The sequence below is a fragment of the Cynocephalus volans genome, chromosome 8 (genome assembly GCF_027409185.1).
Source record: "Cynocephalus volans isolate mCynVol1 chromosome 8, mCynVol1.pri, whole genome shotgun sequence".
Classification (NCBI taxonomy): Eukaryota; Metazoa; Chordata; class Mammalia; order Dermoptera; family Cynocephalidae; genus Cynocephalus; species Cynocephalus volans.
The window spans coordinates 16,853,396-16,872,479 of NC_084467.1; the positions used below are offsets into that span (position 1 = coordinate 16,853,396).

The 19,084-nt window shown below is 39.9% G+C and overlaps 1 protein-coding gene across 4 annotated transcripts in view; it reads right to left on the reverse strand.

Annotated features, from left to right (window-relative positions):
- USP48 (ubiquitin specific peptidase 48) overlaps window positions 1-16,893 on the reverse strand; it is an 86,546-nt gene extending 69,653 nt beyond the window's left edge. For all 4 annotated transcript variants that reach the window (XM_063104562.1, XM_063104561.1, XM_063104560.1 and 1 more), the window contains exon 1: window positions 16,584-16,893. In XM_063104562.1, coding sequence (XP_062960632.1) covers window positions 16,584-16,717 — 134 coding nt within the window. In that variant the 5' untranslated portion in view covers window positions 16,718-16,893. The remainder of the gene's footprint in view (window positions 1-16,583) is intronic.
- Window positions 16,894-19,084: the final 2,191 nt, after the last annotated feature.

The window sequence follows — 19,084 nt, forward strand, 5'->3', positions numbered from 1 at the left end:
GGTAGGAGTGGGTATAGCAGGTTATTACCTAATTTTTTACCCCTTTCCTAAATTTTGGGGACCTGTGCCAACATTTCCAGGCTTCTTTTTGTCCTATGTGCTTGATGAAAGGCAAAACCATCCATAATTTTGCTCAAAGGAAAAGGCGAGGTTTATCAGAGAAGGAAGAAGGGGAGAGGATTCCTACACCCTGAAATACCACTGGAAGAAAAAAAATGCTTCATCCCAACTTTATTATTTTATAACTTTATTAATTATTCCATAATGCTCATCATAAACATAAGGTGAAATACTACATCATGGGGTTAGACTTCTTTAGATAAGCTGAAAAATTAGGGCTTGGCCAGTGGCTCACTGGGAGAGTGCAGTGCTGATAACACCAAAGCCACAGGTTCGGATCCCTATATAGGGATGGCCAGTTAGCTCACTTGGGATAAGCTGAAAAATTGTTCATTCCATAGAAAATGTTTAGGTAACCAACTCATTTATAAATACCCGGGGCCTGCCCATCTCATGGAAATAGCAACATAGGTTTCCTCTGGAATGTGGGGAAACTTTTGCTTCAAACACCACATTATTTGAACTGCAAATATCATTTTTAATTAATTAAAAACTTATTAAATTTTCATAAGGTACTGATGCTTAAGTTAGATAAGAAAACCAAGCATATATCCATGGGGTGAGGGTACAGACAAACCTAAAAACAAAATACTTTAGGTCCCCATTTCTTATTTACAAAACAAAGGGGACTGGGTCAGGTGACTACTAAAATACTTGCAGTATCATTTTTGTTTTTAATTTGGATCCTCTTGGAAATCTGTGTTTGTATATCACTTGTGTACACGAAGCAGGAAAAACATTTTGCCTTTTTAACTGCAGTCAGTAAAAGATAATGAAAACAATGACAGAAGTGGCACCTGGTAAGAGCCCTGTGATGATGAAGAACTGTCCGGGTTATTTATGCTCAGAGAACTGGAGCAAAGGACAGTTTCAAATTGCTATCGATATATGTGGGCATCAGCCTTCCACTAGGTATGTCACATTGCACCTGAGCAAAAGTAAACAATGTCATTTCGCATAACCAAAACCTATAATCTTAAAAAAGCAACTAGACTTTAAAGATTCACACAGAGATGCTCCAAGAAGAATTATAGGACCTGAGGATACCAAGATAAAAGACAAAGTCCCAGGCATCAAAGAATGGCTCACAGCAGATGAAGTGACAGATAAAAGAACAAGAAATAAGTGCTGTGAAATAAGTGCTAACAAGGCACGGGATGCCACAGCAGAAATATCACAGGAAGAGAGGAAGTGCTGCCAAGGTGGGAGTCTCCAAGGACACACAGAAACTGACTTAAGTGTGGGAGGGGAACTGAAGAGCATTCCAAGCAGAGGACAGCACGTGGAGGAGAGATAAGGTTAGAGAAGCAAGCTAGTGGAAGGTCAAGGAGGCCATGCAAAGGAAGTCTTCCAGCATGCAGTTCAGCATAGCTGGAGGCTTTGGGGAATGGAGCTGGGAAGGCCAAAGAAGCTATAGAGAAGTCAAGGGCCAGATCAGTAACATAAGACCTCGAATAAGAGCGTCGACTTTAAAAGGAGAAAACATAACTGTGGTTACGAGAAGTGAAAAGGGGGAGGGGGAAAAGAGGGGGGAACGCACAAAGAATAATTACATATGATACTGACGAACAACAATTTTCATGTTAAAAAAAGAGCTTGGACTTCATCCAGTTTGCAATAAACAGCCACTAAAAGGTTTTAAGGAGATAAATAACCTGATTTGCATTTTAGAAAAATCCTCTAAGCAACCAAGGCGGCATACCATAATCAGATGAAAATTCTACAAGTTTCACTTTTTCTTTTCTTTTTTTCTTGGCAGTTGGCTGGTAAGGGACTCAAACCCTTGACCTTGGTGTTATAACATCACACTCTAACCAGCTGAGCTAACCAGCCAGTTAAGTTTTGGTTTTTCAATGACTGGCATTTTTTATAAGCTCTTTCTGTTTTTAATAAGGTTTTTTTTTGTTTTTTTTTTAAAATACTTTCCAAATATAAATCCTGGTTATCGTCCCATGGGGGATGGGGGAGGGGGACACACAGAATTCAAATTGGAACATGAAAGACATACAGGAAAGATCTGAAAAAGAAAGAAATTTAAAGGGGATACTGATATAATAAGAGATGAGAAATGTGAATCTGAAATGAAACAGGACAATAGTAGAGGTGAAGGTTAGATGTAAGAGGTGCAACAGAGGTCAAATCAACAGTACTTATAACTGATCATTTTTATAAGAAGTGAGGGAAAGGAGAGAAAATCATATTTTTATGTAAGTAGTTTCATTTAAAATCTTTTTTTTAGGGAAAGATGGCAATCACTAATAAAGAATGCTTTGAGAATATTCACATCTAGAAATTTACAAAACGTTCATTTACCTAACAACCTGATTTCATTTGAAATTTTGAATTCTGACCAAAAGGATCCGAGAGAAAGTAACCACACAGCAAACAGGACAGACAAGGCATCAGGATCCCAGCTAAGCATCCTTTATAATGTGCAGTTATCATTTGAGGCAGGCTTATTGGCCGTACAGCTGCTCTATTTTTTTCAGGTTGGGAGATATTCTTTTACCAAAAAGGTCTCTGAACACAGGGACAGCTTTCATCCTCTTAAGAGTCGAGCTGCTATAAGACATTTAACAGTATTAAAATAGACCCTTTCATCTAAATTTTTCAATTTCTCAAGGCAGTTTTAAAAGGAAAACTCCCCAAAGCAAATTAATTATTAAGACAATGTCACTAAGTCCTATAGCAGAAAAGAACACAGCTCAATATCCAAGCAGTTTCAAAGGTTGCCATCCGGCATCCTACCACAGACCCCAAAGAGGGCCCCTGCTCGTTCTACGAGCACGATTTCAAACTAAGAAAAAAAAAAAATCTAAGCTACTCACCCCTGCTTGTGAAAAAAAAGGAAACACACACACACAAAAAAAGAAAAATTCATGCCATACTTCTGAACCTTGGGTAAAGTATTCTCAGCTTTGGGATAAACATGCTGCATCTTCATGGGTCATAAGTTTTAAACAACAATTAGAAGAAAATTTTATTAAAACAAGCACATATAGTAAAATAGAATGCAGACTTAAATATAAAACTCCTAAAAGACCAACCATGAGTGACTGAGCCCTATCCAATATTGAATTCATCATAAAGTCAAGTCCAAAATTAAAACAAAATGCTATGGTTTGAATATCGCCCCTCCAAAATTCATGTGTTGGAAACTTTATCCCCAATTAATCAATACCCAGTATTGGGAGGTGAGATCTTTTGGGAGGTGTTTAGGTCATGAGTACTCTGCCTTCATAAATGGATTCATGCCACTATAAAAGGCCAGAGTGAGTTCGTTCCCTTATGCCATGTGAGACCAGAGTTCCTCTCCTGCCCTTGTACCTTACACCATGTGAGGACGCAGTGGGACGGCCCACACCAGATGCCAGTGCCTTGATCTTGGTCCTCCCAGCCTCCAGAATGGTGAAAGAATAAATTTTTGTTCTTTATAAATTACCCAGTCTCAGGTATTCTATTATAGCAGCAAAAAAGGACTAAGGCAACAGTATAAGAATAAAAAGTTCAGAAACAGACCCAAATACATATGGCCACTTAGCATGCAATAAAGGCATCCAAACCAGTGGAGTAAAGGTGGAGCTTTTAATAAATGGTGGATAGGACAACCAGATAGCTATCTATAAAAAGATACAATTGGACTCACAATTCATAGTATACTTTAGTACAAACTCCAAATGGGTCAGAGATTTAAATGTTAAAATTGAAACCAGAACAATAATTTGAAACATCAGCAAATGTCTTTATAATGCTGGTATGGGAAAGGCCTTTTAACGAATCAAAATTCAGAAGCCAGATAGCTGGTTGGCTCAGTTGGTTAGAGTGCAGCCCTGTGAAACCAAAGTCAAGGGTACGGATCCCTGTCCAGGCCCACCCCACCCCACCCCACCCCCAAAAATCCAGAAGCCATTAATTCAATCTCATAAAATCCTTCTACATGGCAAACAAACAAATCCATAAGCAAAGTCAAAAGACAATGATAAAGCTAAAAACTTTTTGCAGCTCACAGCACAGAGATAGGGTTAATCTCTTAGTACATAAAGAACTCTTACAAATTGATAAGATTAATAAACCAATATAAAAATGGGCAAAGCCTACAACAGACAGTTCAAAGATAAATACAAACGCCCTTGCATATGAAAAGATACTCATTCTCTGTCATAAGAGGAATGAAAAATAAAACTAGACACAGACACCTTGCTGGCTGAGTTTTTCTCTCTCTTCCTTCTACATACCTTCTGGATGGGTAGGACCATGAAATAAGCTCTGGCCAATGAGTTGTGAGCAGAAAAGATGCTTGTGCTTCCAAGCCAAGCATTTAATTGCTGACACTGAAACCCTCCAGACAAAATGACAATGTTTCAAGTGGTGTTGCTACACTGGTTATTCAGTGTAAATAGGATGAGCCAGACTCCCCCACCCCCACTCACCCTAGTTCCAGCTTGCAATCTTCTTGTAGCCTGTGAAAGATGTAAACCTTCACTGTTTTAAACCATTGAGATTTTCTAGTTATTTGTTCCACAACCTAGTCCATCCTGACTGATATATCTTCCTTGCCTATCAGATTGGCAAAAATCTGACATGCCACAGGAAAAATGCAGTCTCTCAAGCATTGCTGGTGAGACTAAAAAGTGAAACGATCTCTCTAGAGGACAATTTCCGGTATCTATCAACATTATTAGTGCTTTTATCCTTGTGCGCTGCTGTCCCACGTGGGTATTTATTCCACAGACACAACTGCACGCATGCAAAACAATTCACAATGAAAGTTATTTATTGAAGCATTGCTAGTAACAGCAAAAACTGAAAACAAGCCCAGTGTCCATTTACAGAGGATTAATTAAACTAAGGTAAATCCATACAATGGCATACGTGTAAATGTACATAAGAATGAGGATCCAAGAGAAATGAATGCAAATATCCAAAGACTACATAAATATTTATAGCAGCATTTATGTACAATAGTTAAGAGACTGTACATGACCCAAATGTCCATCAATAGAACAAATTATATATTGATTACTATTCAGCTTGTCCCACCCTGCCCCCCCCCAAAAAACCAAAAAAACTACTGATCCATCTATATGGATGAATCTCAAAAATATTATTTTGAGCAAAAGAACCCAGACAAAAGAATAACAGCTGTAAGGGTCTATTAATATGAAGCTGAAGAACAGGCAAAACTAATCTACACAGAAAGAAATTAGAACAGCAGATGCCTTTGGGGAATGGGAAATAAGTGGAAGGAGATATGAAGGAACCTTCTGGGATGATAAAAATGTTCTTTACCTTGATTGGAGTGGTAGTTACAAGTACCAAAATTCATTGAACTGAACAATTCACTTCATATAATCTTACCTCAACTGTATAAAGCTTTGATTGCTTTTCAAAAGAAAACAAGGACGCTTTTAGGTACAGATAGAAATGTCTACTGGTATAAACAGTGTTTGCAAAATGCTACATTTGTGTAAGAAAAGAGAGGGGTAACAAAATAGACTTGTGTTTGCTTACATTTGCATAAGGAAACAATGAAAGAAAAAAGTAATGAGTTGTTTCTTACAGAGGATGTGAAAGAATGGGATGATGGTAACGGAGGGGGATCAGAGTTCTGGATGTACACTTTTTAAATCACTTTCTTATTTAAACTATATGCCTATATTAGCTACTCAACGAATACATTTTACTTTAAATTTTGATTGAAAAAGGGAACTTGTTTACTAAAATATTAAAGCACACATCTTCACTTTTCACAGTGAAAATAAAGGAGAAACAAGATAATCTAAATTCTAGGTTCTAATCACTGAAAACTTTACAATGTTTTTCTTCATGGCATTATTGTAACAAAATCTCAGAAATTGGAGGAGCAAGACAGAAGCAAAAATAAAAACAAAACAACCACAAACAGGGCCCTTAGCACTTATATCCTCATTCTACTCTGCCATATATAGAGAAGTCTTGGGCAAAAAAGACTTGGGAAGCAACTGATAAAGCAAATTCAACACCAAATTTACATTAAACATCATGGTTAGAAGCCTTCCTAAAGTGGGCCAGCCCATGGCTCACTCGGGAGAGTGTGGTGCTGATAACACCAAGGCCACGGGTTCGGAGCCCATATAGGGATGGCTGGTTAGCTCACTGGGTGAGCATGGTGCTGACAACACCAAGTCTTAAAAAAAGAAAAAGAAGAAACCTTTCTAAAGTGTTGGCAATCCTTTAAATACTGTATAGGGTATTCAAACAACAATAACAACAAAAACCCCTAAACATATATTTTAAGGCTTAGGAATCCAATCAATCATGCAAAAATAAAATATCTTTCTTTTTCCAAACCTCAAAAATCCAGCCCCACTAAAATAGGGTTCAAAACCAGCCTATAATAATAACTAGTATTTTTTTTTAATGTATACACAATACTCTTGTAATTAGCATATTAAATCAGTTGGCCTGAAATTCAGCCTTCTACTGGGGAGTGGGAGACTAGCCAAGCAAAAGGGATTTAGAAAGAGAACCTAATTGGAAATACTATAAATCTACTTTTTTTTTTTTTTTTTTTTTTAAAAAAAAAAAAAGATGACCGGTAAGGGGATCTCAACCCTTGGCTTGGTGTTGTCAGCACCACGCTCAGCCAGTGAGCAAACCGGCCATCCCTATATAGGATCCGAACCCGTGGCCTTGGTGTTATCAGCACCGCACTCTACCGAGTGAGCCACGGGCCGGCCCTATAAATCTACTTTCTAAAAGGATACCTCCCAAATTGGTACTAAAGGAAAAATGTTCAGGGTAGGGGGGCACTAATTGGCAAGTCAAGAGAAGTCATTCCCTGTCTAAATAGGCTTATTTAAACATTAAAACTTAAAAGTTTTCCACCCCCTTAGGGTGGGATTTCTCAGTTTTCCAAAAAGGATGATTTGAAGTGTTTCTCAAGCTTTAGACAATTTAGGAAATACTGGCCTAGCACTTAAAAAAATAATATCTTTCAACCTCTCTGGTAAAAGACAACATCATTCAATTATGAAATTGGCAAAGACTTTAAAAATTTAATCCTCAATGATGGAAAAGACATAGAGACACAGGAATGTTCATATACTGCACACAGCTGGTGGGAGCAAATCTTGCATTGGTAGTGTATCTCGAAAGCCATAAAAATGTTCATGCCACTTTCACAATTTTTATCTAAGAAAACAGAGAAGCTGACAATATTTACTTATAAGGATGCTCAGAACATTAGAACTTTAAAAAAAAAAAAAGAGGAGGAGGAGGGAAGAGGTACAGGAGGAGAAGGAAAGGAAAGGCAGACAAATGCCCAACAGAAAAATAAATACTTTGGGGTATATAAAATTAAATATTATGCAATGATTAAAAATTATTTTTTGGGGGGCCGAGCCCGTGGCGCACTTGGTAGAGTGCTGCGCTGGAAGCGCGGCAACGCTCCCGCCGCGGGTTCGGATCCTATATAAGAATGACTGGTGCACTCACTGGCTGAGTGCCAGTCACGAAAAAACGACAAAAAAAAAAAAAAAAAAAAAAAATATTTTTTGTACACTATAATATCCTGGGGAAATGTTAACATTTGAAAAAAAAAAAAACACCCATATAAAATACACACATAACATGATGATATTTCATTTTTATGTACATATGGAAAAATCAAAAGGAATTATATTAAAATACAGTAGTGTCGCTTAACAGTGGGATACATTCTGGAAATGCGTCATTAGGTGATTTCACCATTTTGAGAACATCACAGAGTGTACTTACACAAACCTAGATGGTATATCCTATTATACACCTAGGCTATATGGTATAGCCATTATAATTTTATAGTACTACTGTCGTATATATGGTCTGTCCTTGACAGAAATGTTATGCATGCAGCTCATGACTATATTGCAACCTGTGTTCTCTGCACTTTTACTTGACATGAGTTTATCAAGTCAGCAGTGAGATCTAACAAACCTAATGTAACTATATTTCTTATTTTTTTTTTTTTTAATAAAGATGACCGGTAATGGGATCTTAACCCTTGACTTGGTGCTGTCAGCACCATGCTCTCCCAAGTGAGCTAACCGGCCATCCCTATATGGGCTCCGAACCCGTGACCTTGGTGTTATGAGCACCACACTCTCCCAAGTGAGCCACGGGCCAGCCCCCAACATTTTTTTATTTTATTTATTTTTTGTTGGCTGGCCGGTAGGAGGATCTGAACCATTGACCTTGGTGTTACTGGGCTAACCGACCAGGCCCTAATGTAACTATATTTCATTTTAGCTTATCCACACTTCTCAAGTTAAGAGTACACATCAGTGAATATGTCAGATACATAAAACCACAAGAAATACAATTTCAATTAATTTTACTAAAAAAAGTTAAAGAAATGTTCTAAAACATGCAGAAAACACAAGAATTTCTAGATCAATATGAGGGTTTTCTTCCATTGCATTTCTTGGTAGGACAGTCCCAAATATAAAGCTAACTTTTTCTCAATAATTAGATCACTACCTCGGGAAGCCATGGGAAATGAAGGAGGTATAAAGGATTTGCAAAATATAAAAAAGTCTCGGGTGCGGTCAATTCTAATGCGGCAAAAATCTCCAGTCCTCTGTAGACTAACGGGTGCACTGAGTTTCTGCTGTTTTCCACAGTATGCTGGAGAGGATGTAACCAATGCAAACTCTCTAAGAGGGAATTCCTAAGTTTCATGAATACATAACTAGCTTTTTTCACAAAGAACCAGAAGGACCCCAGTGTTCTTTTCCACATGATGAAGAAACTGGACCCCAACTGTGACGGGCAGTTGATTTCCAAGAATTTCTTTTTTTGTTTGTTTTAGTTTCTGTTTTTTGACAACTGGCCTGTATAGGAACAGAACCCGGAATCTTGGTGATATCAGCACCACACTCTAACCAAATGAGCTAATAAGCCAGCCCTCCAAGAATTTCTTAATCTTGCTGGAGGCACAGCTGTGGCTTGCCATGACCCATGACTCCTTTATCATGGCTGCCTATTCCCAGAAGCCAATCTGAGGTGCCCTCAGACCTGACCTCCAAGCCTACCTTCTTTCCTTCTAGCCTCACAACCATCATCTTCTCTTCATGGTCCACACATACCCTGAGCCCACCACATTCACCACTCCACTCTTGCTGGTAGTAATAAAACAATACTGTTTTTTAAAACACACATATGCAACATCTCATCAATTGTTTAATTTTAATTAGTTGTGTTTGTTTTCCCTATATACGTCTTCACCTTCAAGTAGAGCGATTACTTTTTCTAGTATTAAACATGTTTAACCACTAGCAGCCTTCAATTCTCTACTTTGCTGAGGTCGAGAGAGCAGGTAACCCAAAATTCCTCCATGCCCTGATCTCCCAAGTGATGAGAATAAGCAATAAATTCCAGGTGCACTGTAGATCTAACTATGAAAGATAAAAGAATACAGGTTATAGAAGATAATACAGGGGAATATCTTTAGGACCCTGGGGAAGATAAAGATTTCTTAAATCACACACATACAAAGCACTAACCATAAAGGAAAAAATCGATAAATTGGACTATACTGAAATTAGAACTTCCGTTCATCAAAAGATGCCATTAAAAGAGTAAAAAGGCATGAGTAGAAGATATCTGCAATACATATACAGTCAACAAAGTACCTGAATCCAGAATATAAAGAACTCCTGCAATCCACAAGAAAAAGATAACTAAGAAGAAAACTTGGGCAGGACACTTGAACAAGCACCTCACAAGAGAATATGCAAATAGTGAAATACAAAAAGGGGTCAACTCCATTGTTCACTGAAGAAATGCAAATTAAAATCACAATGAGACACCACAAATCCACCATAATGGCTAAAATTAAAAAGACTAACTACACCAAGTGTTGGTGAGAATGTGCAGCAATAGTTCTACTCTCCCATACACTGCTGCTGAGAGTAGAACGTGATACAGTCACTTTGGAAAACAGTTTGGCATAATGTTAAAGCTAAATAAATATTTATGACCAGCAATTCCTCTATCAAAAACGTATATACATTGCACCAAAAGATATGTTCAAGAATGCTCATTGCAGCCTTATTCATAATAGACAAGTAAGTACTGGGAAAACTTCAAATGACCATCACCAGTAGAAAGAATAAAGTATATAGTCACACAATGGAATGTGTACACTACAAATGAACACACTACCCACAATCTAGATGAATCTTACAATGTTGAGTGAAAGAAGCCAGGTAAAAAGGAACAACAAATAGACAAAATAATCTGTGGGGTTCAAAGTAAGGGTAGTAGTTACCTTTGAGAAGGAAAGAGGTGGCAGTGATCAGTAGGGGAAAAAATTAGAGATGGGGTGTTCTGGAGTGCTAGTAATGTTTTGATCTTGGTGATAGAAATATGATAGAAGGGCCAGCCTGTGACTCACTTGGGAGAGTGCAGTGCTGATAACACCAAGGCCACGGGTTCGGATCCCTATATAAGGATGGCTGGTTAGCTCAATGGCTGAGCGTGGTGCTGACAACACCAAGCCAAGGGTTGAGATCCCCTTACCTGTCATCTTTTAAGAAAAAAAAAAAAGACAAACATTGCAAAAAGGAAAATATCAGAACTAAAATAAAATGTGAGTAAATACTTCTTGCAATTGGGAAATCCAGAAACCATAAAGAAAAGTATCGATAAATTTTACCACATAAAAATGTCATGTTTTGGGCTGGCCAGTAAACTCAGTTAGTTAGAGTGTGGTGATAGGTTTGATGCCTATACCAGCCAACTGCCAAAAAACCAAACAAACAAAAAAGTTTTAATGCACCAAAAAGAAAAAAAAACTCATAAAGTCCCCCGAACTGGGGAAAATATCATTAACAGGAATAATTCAATAAGCTCTTGAAAATCAGTAAGAAAATGACCAACAATCAAGAACACACAATCCATAGAAAAACACAAATGGCCGGTAAATACAAAATAATGTTCAATGCCACCAGCAAAAAAAAAAGCAAATGGGAAATAAGCATTTCTCACTAATCAGACTGATGTTGGGAATAGGAATGCTTTGGTTGGTTTATATGGACACTTGCTGTAAGTGGCAATGTTAAATGATATGAACTTTTACTATCAAAATTTTAAATGGTCATGCCTTTTAACCTCAACAATTTCTCATCTTGCAAACTAAATTAAAACTCCCATTTAATACTCAAGGTACATGTATGGGGATGTTCACAGCAGCACTGTTTGTAATATCAAAAACTGGAAACCCAAAGGTCCATCAACAGGGAATTGGTTAAATAAATCATAACACACCTACCTCTACAAAATGAAATATCAGATTACTGTTAATAAGAATAAGGCAGCCAAAATAAAATAAATAAAAAGAATAAGGCAGATGTGTATTTGGGATTCCTGCTAAAAGAGTAGATTTTAGCAGCTCTTGCCACAAAAAAAGGCAGGGAGCAAAGGGGTGTAACTATGTGAGATAATGGATATATTAATTTGCTTCACTACAGTAACCATTTTACTATCTATATGTATCCCATAACATCATGTTGTATACCTTAAATATACACAATAAAATTTATTTTCAAAAAAAGAATAAAGCAGATCTATATGCATTAATAAGGAAAAAGGTATATTATCAAAAAGTTGCAAAAAAGTAGGTAGTGTGACCTCCCCTTTTTCGTAAAATAACAATTATATTGCTTATCTGTCTTGCCTCTAAAATACATAGGACATGAAGAAGAGACTAACTTCTGAGACTTTATCCCAGAGTCACCCTAGAATACTACACCAAGTCCACAGTAGGTGTTAAAAAAAAAGTGTTCAATAAATTAATACTTATTCCAGCAAGCCATATAAGAGGCCCTCAATAAATACTTGTTGAATTTAAGAGACACAGAAAGAAAATAGAATAAAATAATAGTTATACTATATATAGCTACAGCGATGAGACCGGGATTAAAGGAGGGCTTTCATTTTCATTCAACAATTGGTTAAGGACTAAGTCTTTCCTAGTCTTAGTGTGCTAGACAGCAGAAAGATATACAAGAGGAGACAAGGGCACTGGTTTCATGGAGCACAAAACACCTATTAAATCAATAACATACACTGAACTTACATTAAATTAAGCCAATTAACGTACATAATTTTTGGAGTATAGCTGGCTTAAGTAGGAAAGGTACAGCACACAATAAGAGAATAAAACAAGTGATCAGCTTCTGTTGATAAATTGTCAAAGCTGGGAAATGCCCATATGGGGATTCACTGTACCATCCTACTTCACTATCTGTTTAAAATTTGGGTCGGCTTTAGCTCAAGCGGTTACTTCCTCAAGCCAGATTTCAATCTGTGTAAAATTTGCCATAGTCTGACCAGTTTGCTCAATTGATTAGAGCGAGGAGTTACAACACCAAGGTCTAGGGTTTGGATTCCTGTACTGGCCAGCCACCAAAAAAAAAAAAAAATTTAAATAGGTGACCTGACTTGGTCTGAGGGTCAGGGAAAGCAAACAAGGCAAAAAGGACTAATACTGGTCATCTTTAAAAAAAAAAGGACAAATACCAGATGAGAAAAATTATACCCCAACTGAAAGAAAGAAGGTGTCATTGGAACATCATCAATGAGGAAAAGCTGTATAAAAGCATTAGAGTGAGACCTAGCAGTCCTCATTAGTGTTTTAGACTAGAGCTATAAAACCACTGAATTGTTTTAAGCTGGCATGACACTGGCTTTCTAGAATGCTTTACATTTCTGCTTTAATTTGGTAATAGTCATGTGCTGTTTCTCTGAGAACAAAATAAACACTGTACTCCTATACGTAGCTCGGCGTATAAGTCCAACCTTTGAAAATTCCTATCAAAATGTTAAATGTCACAAAAAAGAAACACAAATTAAACACATGAAACCATTTACCGCCTCTCAGATCAAAAAATGTGATTAACACATTGTGTTGGTGAGGGTATGAGGAAACAGGACATTCTTACACATTGACAAGTGGGAATGTAAAATGAACTATCATTCTGAGGGGCTATTTGGCAATATGGATCAAAGTGAAAAAATGCACATCCCTTACCCAACAATTTTACTGCAGGGAACTTACTTGACCACTATCTTCACTGTTAGCAAACAAGTCTGGTCTTAAGAATTAAGACACACAATATTTGCACAATTCTATGGATACAGGACTTAGTACACATTGTTTTCATCATCCTGTGATTGTCCTAAGCAGTTTCAGAAATGTAAATAACATTCTGAAGACTCATCTAGTCTTTGAATATAGTCAAACATCTTATTCCTTCAGCTCTGGCATCTCATAACAAATTGTTATGTAAAGCATTAAAAAAAAAAAAGTGCGATACTATTGATTCAGTTCTTTAATCTCTTCCTGCAGAGCATCAGAAGAAATGGCAAAACTAAAGGAGAAAGAGAGTAGCAAAAGAGCTTTTTTGATATTTAAATTCAAATTGCGGGCCGGCCCGTGGCTCACTCGGGAGAGTGCGGTGCTGATAACACCAAGGCCCCGGGTTCGGATCCGATATAGGGATGGCCAGTTCGCTCACTGGCTGAGCGTGGTGCTGACAACACCAAGTCAAGGGTTAAGATCCCCTTACCGGTCATCTTTAAAAAAAAAAAAAAAAAAAAAATTCAAATTGCTTGGACCTTGAGTGAGACACGGTTTCTTAAAACCAAAAGCAACCAAAATAATACTAAGTTGAACTACATCAAAATTAAAAGCTTTGGTATTACAAAAGATACCATAAAGAAAATGAAAAGAGGGCTAGTTCAATTGGTTAGAGCATAGTGCTGATAACACCAAGGTCCAGGGTTCGATCCCTGTACCAGCCAGCCAAGACAGACAGAGAGAAGGAAGGAAAGGGGGGGGGGGAGTGAGTGAAAAAGACAATCCACAGAATTAAAGAAAATATTTCCAGGGCCAGCCCATGGCTCACTTGGGAGAGTGTGGTGCTGATAACACCAAGTCAGGGGTTAAGATCCCCTAACCAGTCATCTTTTGGAAGAAAAAAAAAAAAAGAAAATATTTCCAAATAATATATCTAATACAGGACTCGAATCCAGAATATATACAAAATTCCTGCAACTAAATAATAAAAAGACAAAGTAACCCAAGTTGAAAATGGGCGAAGCATTTGAATAAACATTTCTCCAAAGAAGATATATGAAATGGCCAATAAACACATGAAAAGATGCTTAACATTACTAGTCATCAGGCAAAGGCAAATTAAAGCCACAAGGAGACATTACTTCACATCCACTAGGATGGCTACGAGGAAAAAAAAAAAACAATAAGTATAAAGATGTGAAGAAATTGGAATTCTCATACAGTGCTTTTCAGTACATAAAACAGTGCAGCCACTTTGGAACTTGACAGCTCCCCAAAATGTTAAACTGAGTTACCGTATGACCTAGCAATTCCACTCCTAGGTATATATTCAAGAGAAATGAAAACAAATGCCCACACAAAAACTTGCACACAAATGTTCATAGCAGCATTATTCATAATAGACAAAAAGTAGAAACAACCCAAATGTCCATCAACGGATGAACAGATTAATAAAGAGTGGTAGATAAATACATAAAATGGAATATTATTTGGCAGTAAAAAGAAAAATGGTCAACAAGCACATGAAAAGATGCTCAACTCATTAGTCATTAGGAAAACGCAAATCAAAACCACAAAAAGATATCACTTCACTTTCACTAGGATGGCCTAATCAAAAAAAAAAAAAACAGAAATAGCAAGTGTTGGTGAACATGAAAAGAAATTCGAACCCTCCTACATTGCTGGTGGGAATGTAAAATGGTGTAGCTGCTGTGAAAAATGGCTTGGCAGTTCCTCAATAAGTTAAACAGAATCACCTTATGAGCCAGCAATCCCATTCCTAGGTACATACCCAAAAGAACTGAAAACGAGCGTTCAAACAAAAACTTGTACACAAGTTTTCATAGCACTACTATTCACTATTCCCAATAGCCAAAACGCGGAATATCAAAATGTCCATCAACTGATGAATGGATAAACAAAATGTGGTACAGACATACAACAGAATATTATTCAACCTTAAGGAATAAGGTAGTGATACATGCTACAACGTAGATGATCCCTGAAAACACTATGCTAAGTGAAAGAAGTCACAAAAGTCTACATATTGTATAATTCTATTTACATAAAGTGTCCAAAATAGGCAGAGACAGTCGATCAGTGGTTGTTTGAGGGGGTAGGGGGTAGGGGGAGGGGAGGCAAGGGAGGACTCAGTGCTAATCTAATGGGTACAGTGTTTCTTTCAAGGAGGCCAAAAATGTTCTAATATCAAATTAGGGAATGGCTGAACAACCCTGTGAATACATGAAAAAATACTGGATTGTACACTTTAAATCGGTGAATCGTACGGTATGTGAAGTATACCTCAGTAAAGCTATTCAAAGTCTATTATACACGGACTTCTGTCATTCCAGTACTTACTGTTGGAGTCAGATCTGCCCTCCTTGTGAGCCAGATGCCCACGGGTTGGATTTACTGTATTCGTTTGCTTTATGGAAGCGCCTCAACTTGTTTCACTTCTCAAACTACATTTTAAGTTCTAAAGCCAAAGACCATAACTTCCATTCCTTCTAGATCCCCCAGTGGAATGTAAAAACTCCAGAAGTATTTACTTAAGTGAGTGCCTGGTGAAAGAAGGCTCCTGAGCATGCCTGGCTTGGCCAACTCAATTCAACGACATTGGGGGGTGGGGGGCGGGAACCTGTAGTTCCCGCGTTAAAATGTGGAAAAAGGGGAAACAGCCACAGACTCGAAGGATTCGATCTATCAGAGGGAGTTAAGGAAAGGCTCAAGGGCTAAGGAGAGGTGAAGGCCAGCACTTACACAGCTCAAACCTATTACTCGGTAAAGTGGCGTCGAGTCCGAAAGACCAAAAAAGAAAAGAAAAGAAAAGAAAAGGTGAAAAAATACTAGAGTAACAAGTAAGGGTAGGAGGACTCCTGGGGGTGGAGGGTAGAAATGACGTAGGCTAATCATAGGTTACTATGAAGCTGCCCTCTCCAAAAACAATACTAAGACGATGAAGCCTCTGGCGTCAACACTAATACAACACACACTGCCATGAAGCTCACTTCCAAAAAGTTCCCTTTTATAAACGAAATGCCGAGTTGTGGGCAAGATGGACCAACCATTAACCTTTGCTAGGCTCTCAGCTCCTACCTTCAACCATCTGCACCGCCATCTTCTGGATGAGAACCCAGAACCCTTTTTAAAGGACTTGCAGCAGCATCACCTCCGCGAAGAGCCCGGGAAGGCTGTTTCCCGGGTCGCCCAGACGGCGGAAAGGGGGGAACCTCCACCTCGCTCTTCTCCGCGCCTTCCAAATGCACGCAATGGGCCGCCGTCTTCCTTCCCCCCACCCTGCCCCGGCTTTCCGAAGTCCGGCGCGAGGGGGCCGCGAGGCCCTGTGCGCGGGCCTCACCTGCACACGCCGCGGATGCAGGGCTCCAGCCAGATGCGGTAGGCAGTCTCGATATGCTCCTGCGACACCTCCTCGGGCCGCACCGTCTCCGCCCAGCGCCAGGCCGCCTTCTCCAGCTGCAGCCGGGGGGCCATGGCCTTGGCCCGAGGAGCGCCTCCCGAGCCGTGCCGCCGCTGCCGCTGCCGCCGCCGCCTCCACCGCTGCCCGAAAGGGCTCCGCCACCTGCCAGCGATAGAGACCAGGCGCTCCCTCAGGCAGGTGGCCAGTCAATCACCTGTGCGCGCCACGGCCGCCGCGCCCGCCCGCGCCCGCCCCGCACGACCGGCCGCAAAGCGCCGCTGCCGACACCCAACACCCCCGGCGACCGCGGACGTTGGAGGTGTACTCCCCGCCGCAGTGGGCGCATGCGCATTCCCAGCAGCCTTTGCGCCTCCCGCGCATCTAACCCGACGGGCGGAGGAAAGGAAAGCGGCTGTCCAAGGCAGTGTTGCCACGTCCTCACCGTCGCTGCTGGGGAAGCAGCGGCCTGTGTACGTACCACTGTTTTAACAAGCCCGCGATCGAGGGTGGAAGGCTAACTATTCTTGCCCCCCGTACTCTTTTAACCGTGAAAGATTCACGCGAGAGGCTACTCAATGCACACCATAGGTCCGCCTGGTCTGCGGGGTGGGGCCTGTTTGGAATAGAAACCGGGTCACCAAGGACACCAGGGTCGGCTCTCTGGAGGAAGATTTCACTTGAGCCGAAAGCGGTTCTGACTCCTTTCCTGAGCCCTCCTAACATCACGGGGCGTTCTGGGCTTTTCCTGAGCTAGAACGGGACTACGTGTCCCGGCATGCCGTGCCTGCTGCCACTCACTGAGTGCGAGGCATGCTGGGATTTGTAGTTTTCGAGGCGGGCGAACGCGTTGCGACGCAGAATGTGGGGAGTCGCCTGCCGGTGCCTGGCAGGGTAGCTCTAGAGAGCAGGCTCTTGCTTGCAGTTGGCTTCCTCCAAGTGCCTGTTATCTCTATGTGATGATTAAGCGCCTTTCTAGCTTCCGGGTTTAAAAACATTTCCTTTCTGCAAGTCCTGCCCCAGGACATAGAGAGTAGCTTCTTCAGAACGTTTTGCACACTGTAAAGGACACTGCTGGAGTAAGGATATTTGAATACTCTACATTTGAATGTAACGCCTGCGGGCGTCAGAACGCTAAATTCTAACTCAGTTGCTTATCAGCTGGGTAACCTTGGACTGGATCCATTAGACTAACATTTATGGATGTGGTCCCTCCTGTTGGGGGTTGGTGAGGGGTGAGCGGCAGAAACACAAAGTAAGGTCCCCTTCCCAGTCTTGGGGAGGTTCGTACTTGAGAAAAGGTTTCCCTAAATAAGTAACCCGTAAGCCCTCCAGTAGAAGATGAGTAGAACTTACCCAGAAGAGAAGAAAGGCACCATTCCAAAGGGAACCACAACATAGATAAGAAACTTGGTGTGGGAGGGTCACAAATTCTGAGACTGGGAGAGCTGAGACATAAAGCTTAAGAGGCAGGCCAAGACCTTGCCTTTGTTCAAGGGACTCCTTGAAAGGTTTTAAGCTGGTGAGTGATAAAATGGAGATATGCATTTTGTTTGCTTCTTCAGTCCGAGTCAAGGTCAGAGGAAAACTCATAAGGCTATTGAAGTAACACGGGCTAGAGATGATGAAGGCCTGAACTGGAGCAGTGTAATAGGTGTGGAATGCAGAGACAAATTTGAAAGATATGTAGGACGTAGAATTGCTTCAACTTGTTGAGCTGACCGATATCTCTTCACCTTTCTCTTATTTTATCTTCAAGTCTGGGTCATGGCCCTTTCCTTGGTGCTCACAGCTCTCAGTGTCATCCATTGCTTCACGTCACACATTATGAAATTGTGAATGTTATTCACCATGCTGTCACTACTATATGCCAGTTTTCCAACAGGAGTAATTAAATGGATGGAATTTTTGCCAAATGAGATAGAAACTATAGGAGAAGGATCAGATTTAGAAGGGAGATGATTTCCGTTTTGAATATGTTGCATTTCAGGTATGTCCGGGACATCCATGCCAGGACAGCAGCAGACATGAGTCTGAATCTTGGGGGATATATTGCTCTTCCTTCATGAACTTTTCAATCTTTACTGAATCATGCTCATCAGCATTCAAACATGGTGTAATTTTTCCGAAGTTTAACAAACTCTTGACTCCCATATCCTCCACCAGCTACTGTCCATTTCTCTGCTCCCCTTTATGGCAAAATGCCTGGCAAGAGTTTTCTATACTCTTCTCTAATTCCCCTCCTCCTATTTCTCTTTAAGCCTGTTCCGAATCAGGCTCTTTCCTGTATTACCCCGCAAAACTGCTCATATGAAGGACAGCCAGTAGCCTCTATGTTCTTAAATCCAATGGTAAACTCATACTGTATTTATTTTACTAGACCTATCAACAGCATTTGACCCAGTTATTGACTCCATTCGCTTAGAAACACTTTCTCTTAATTC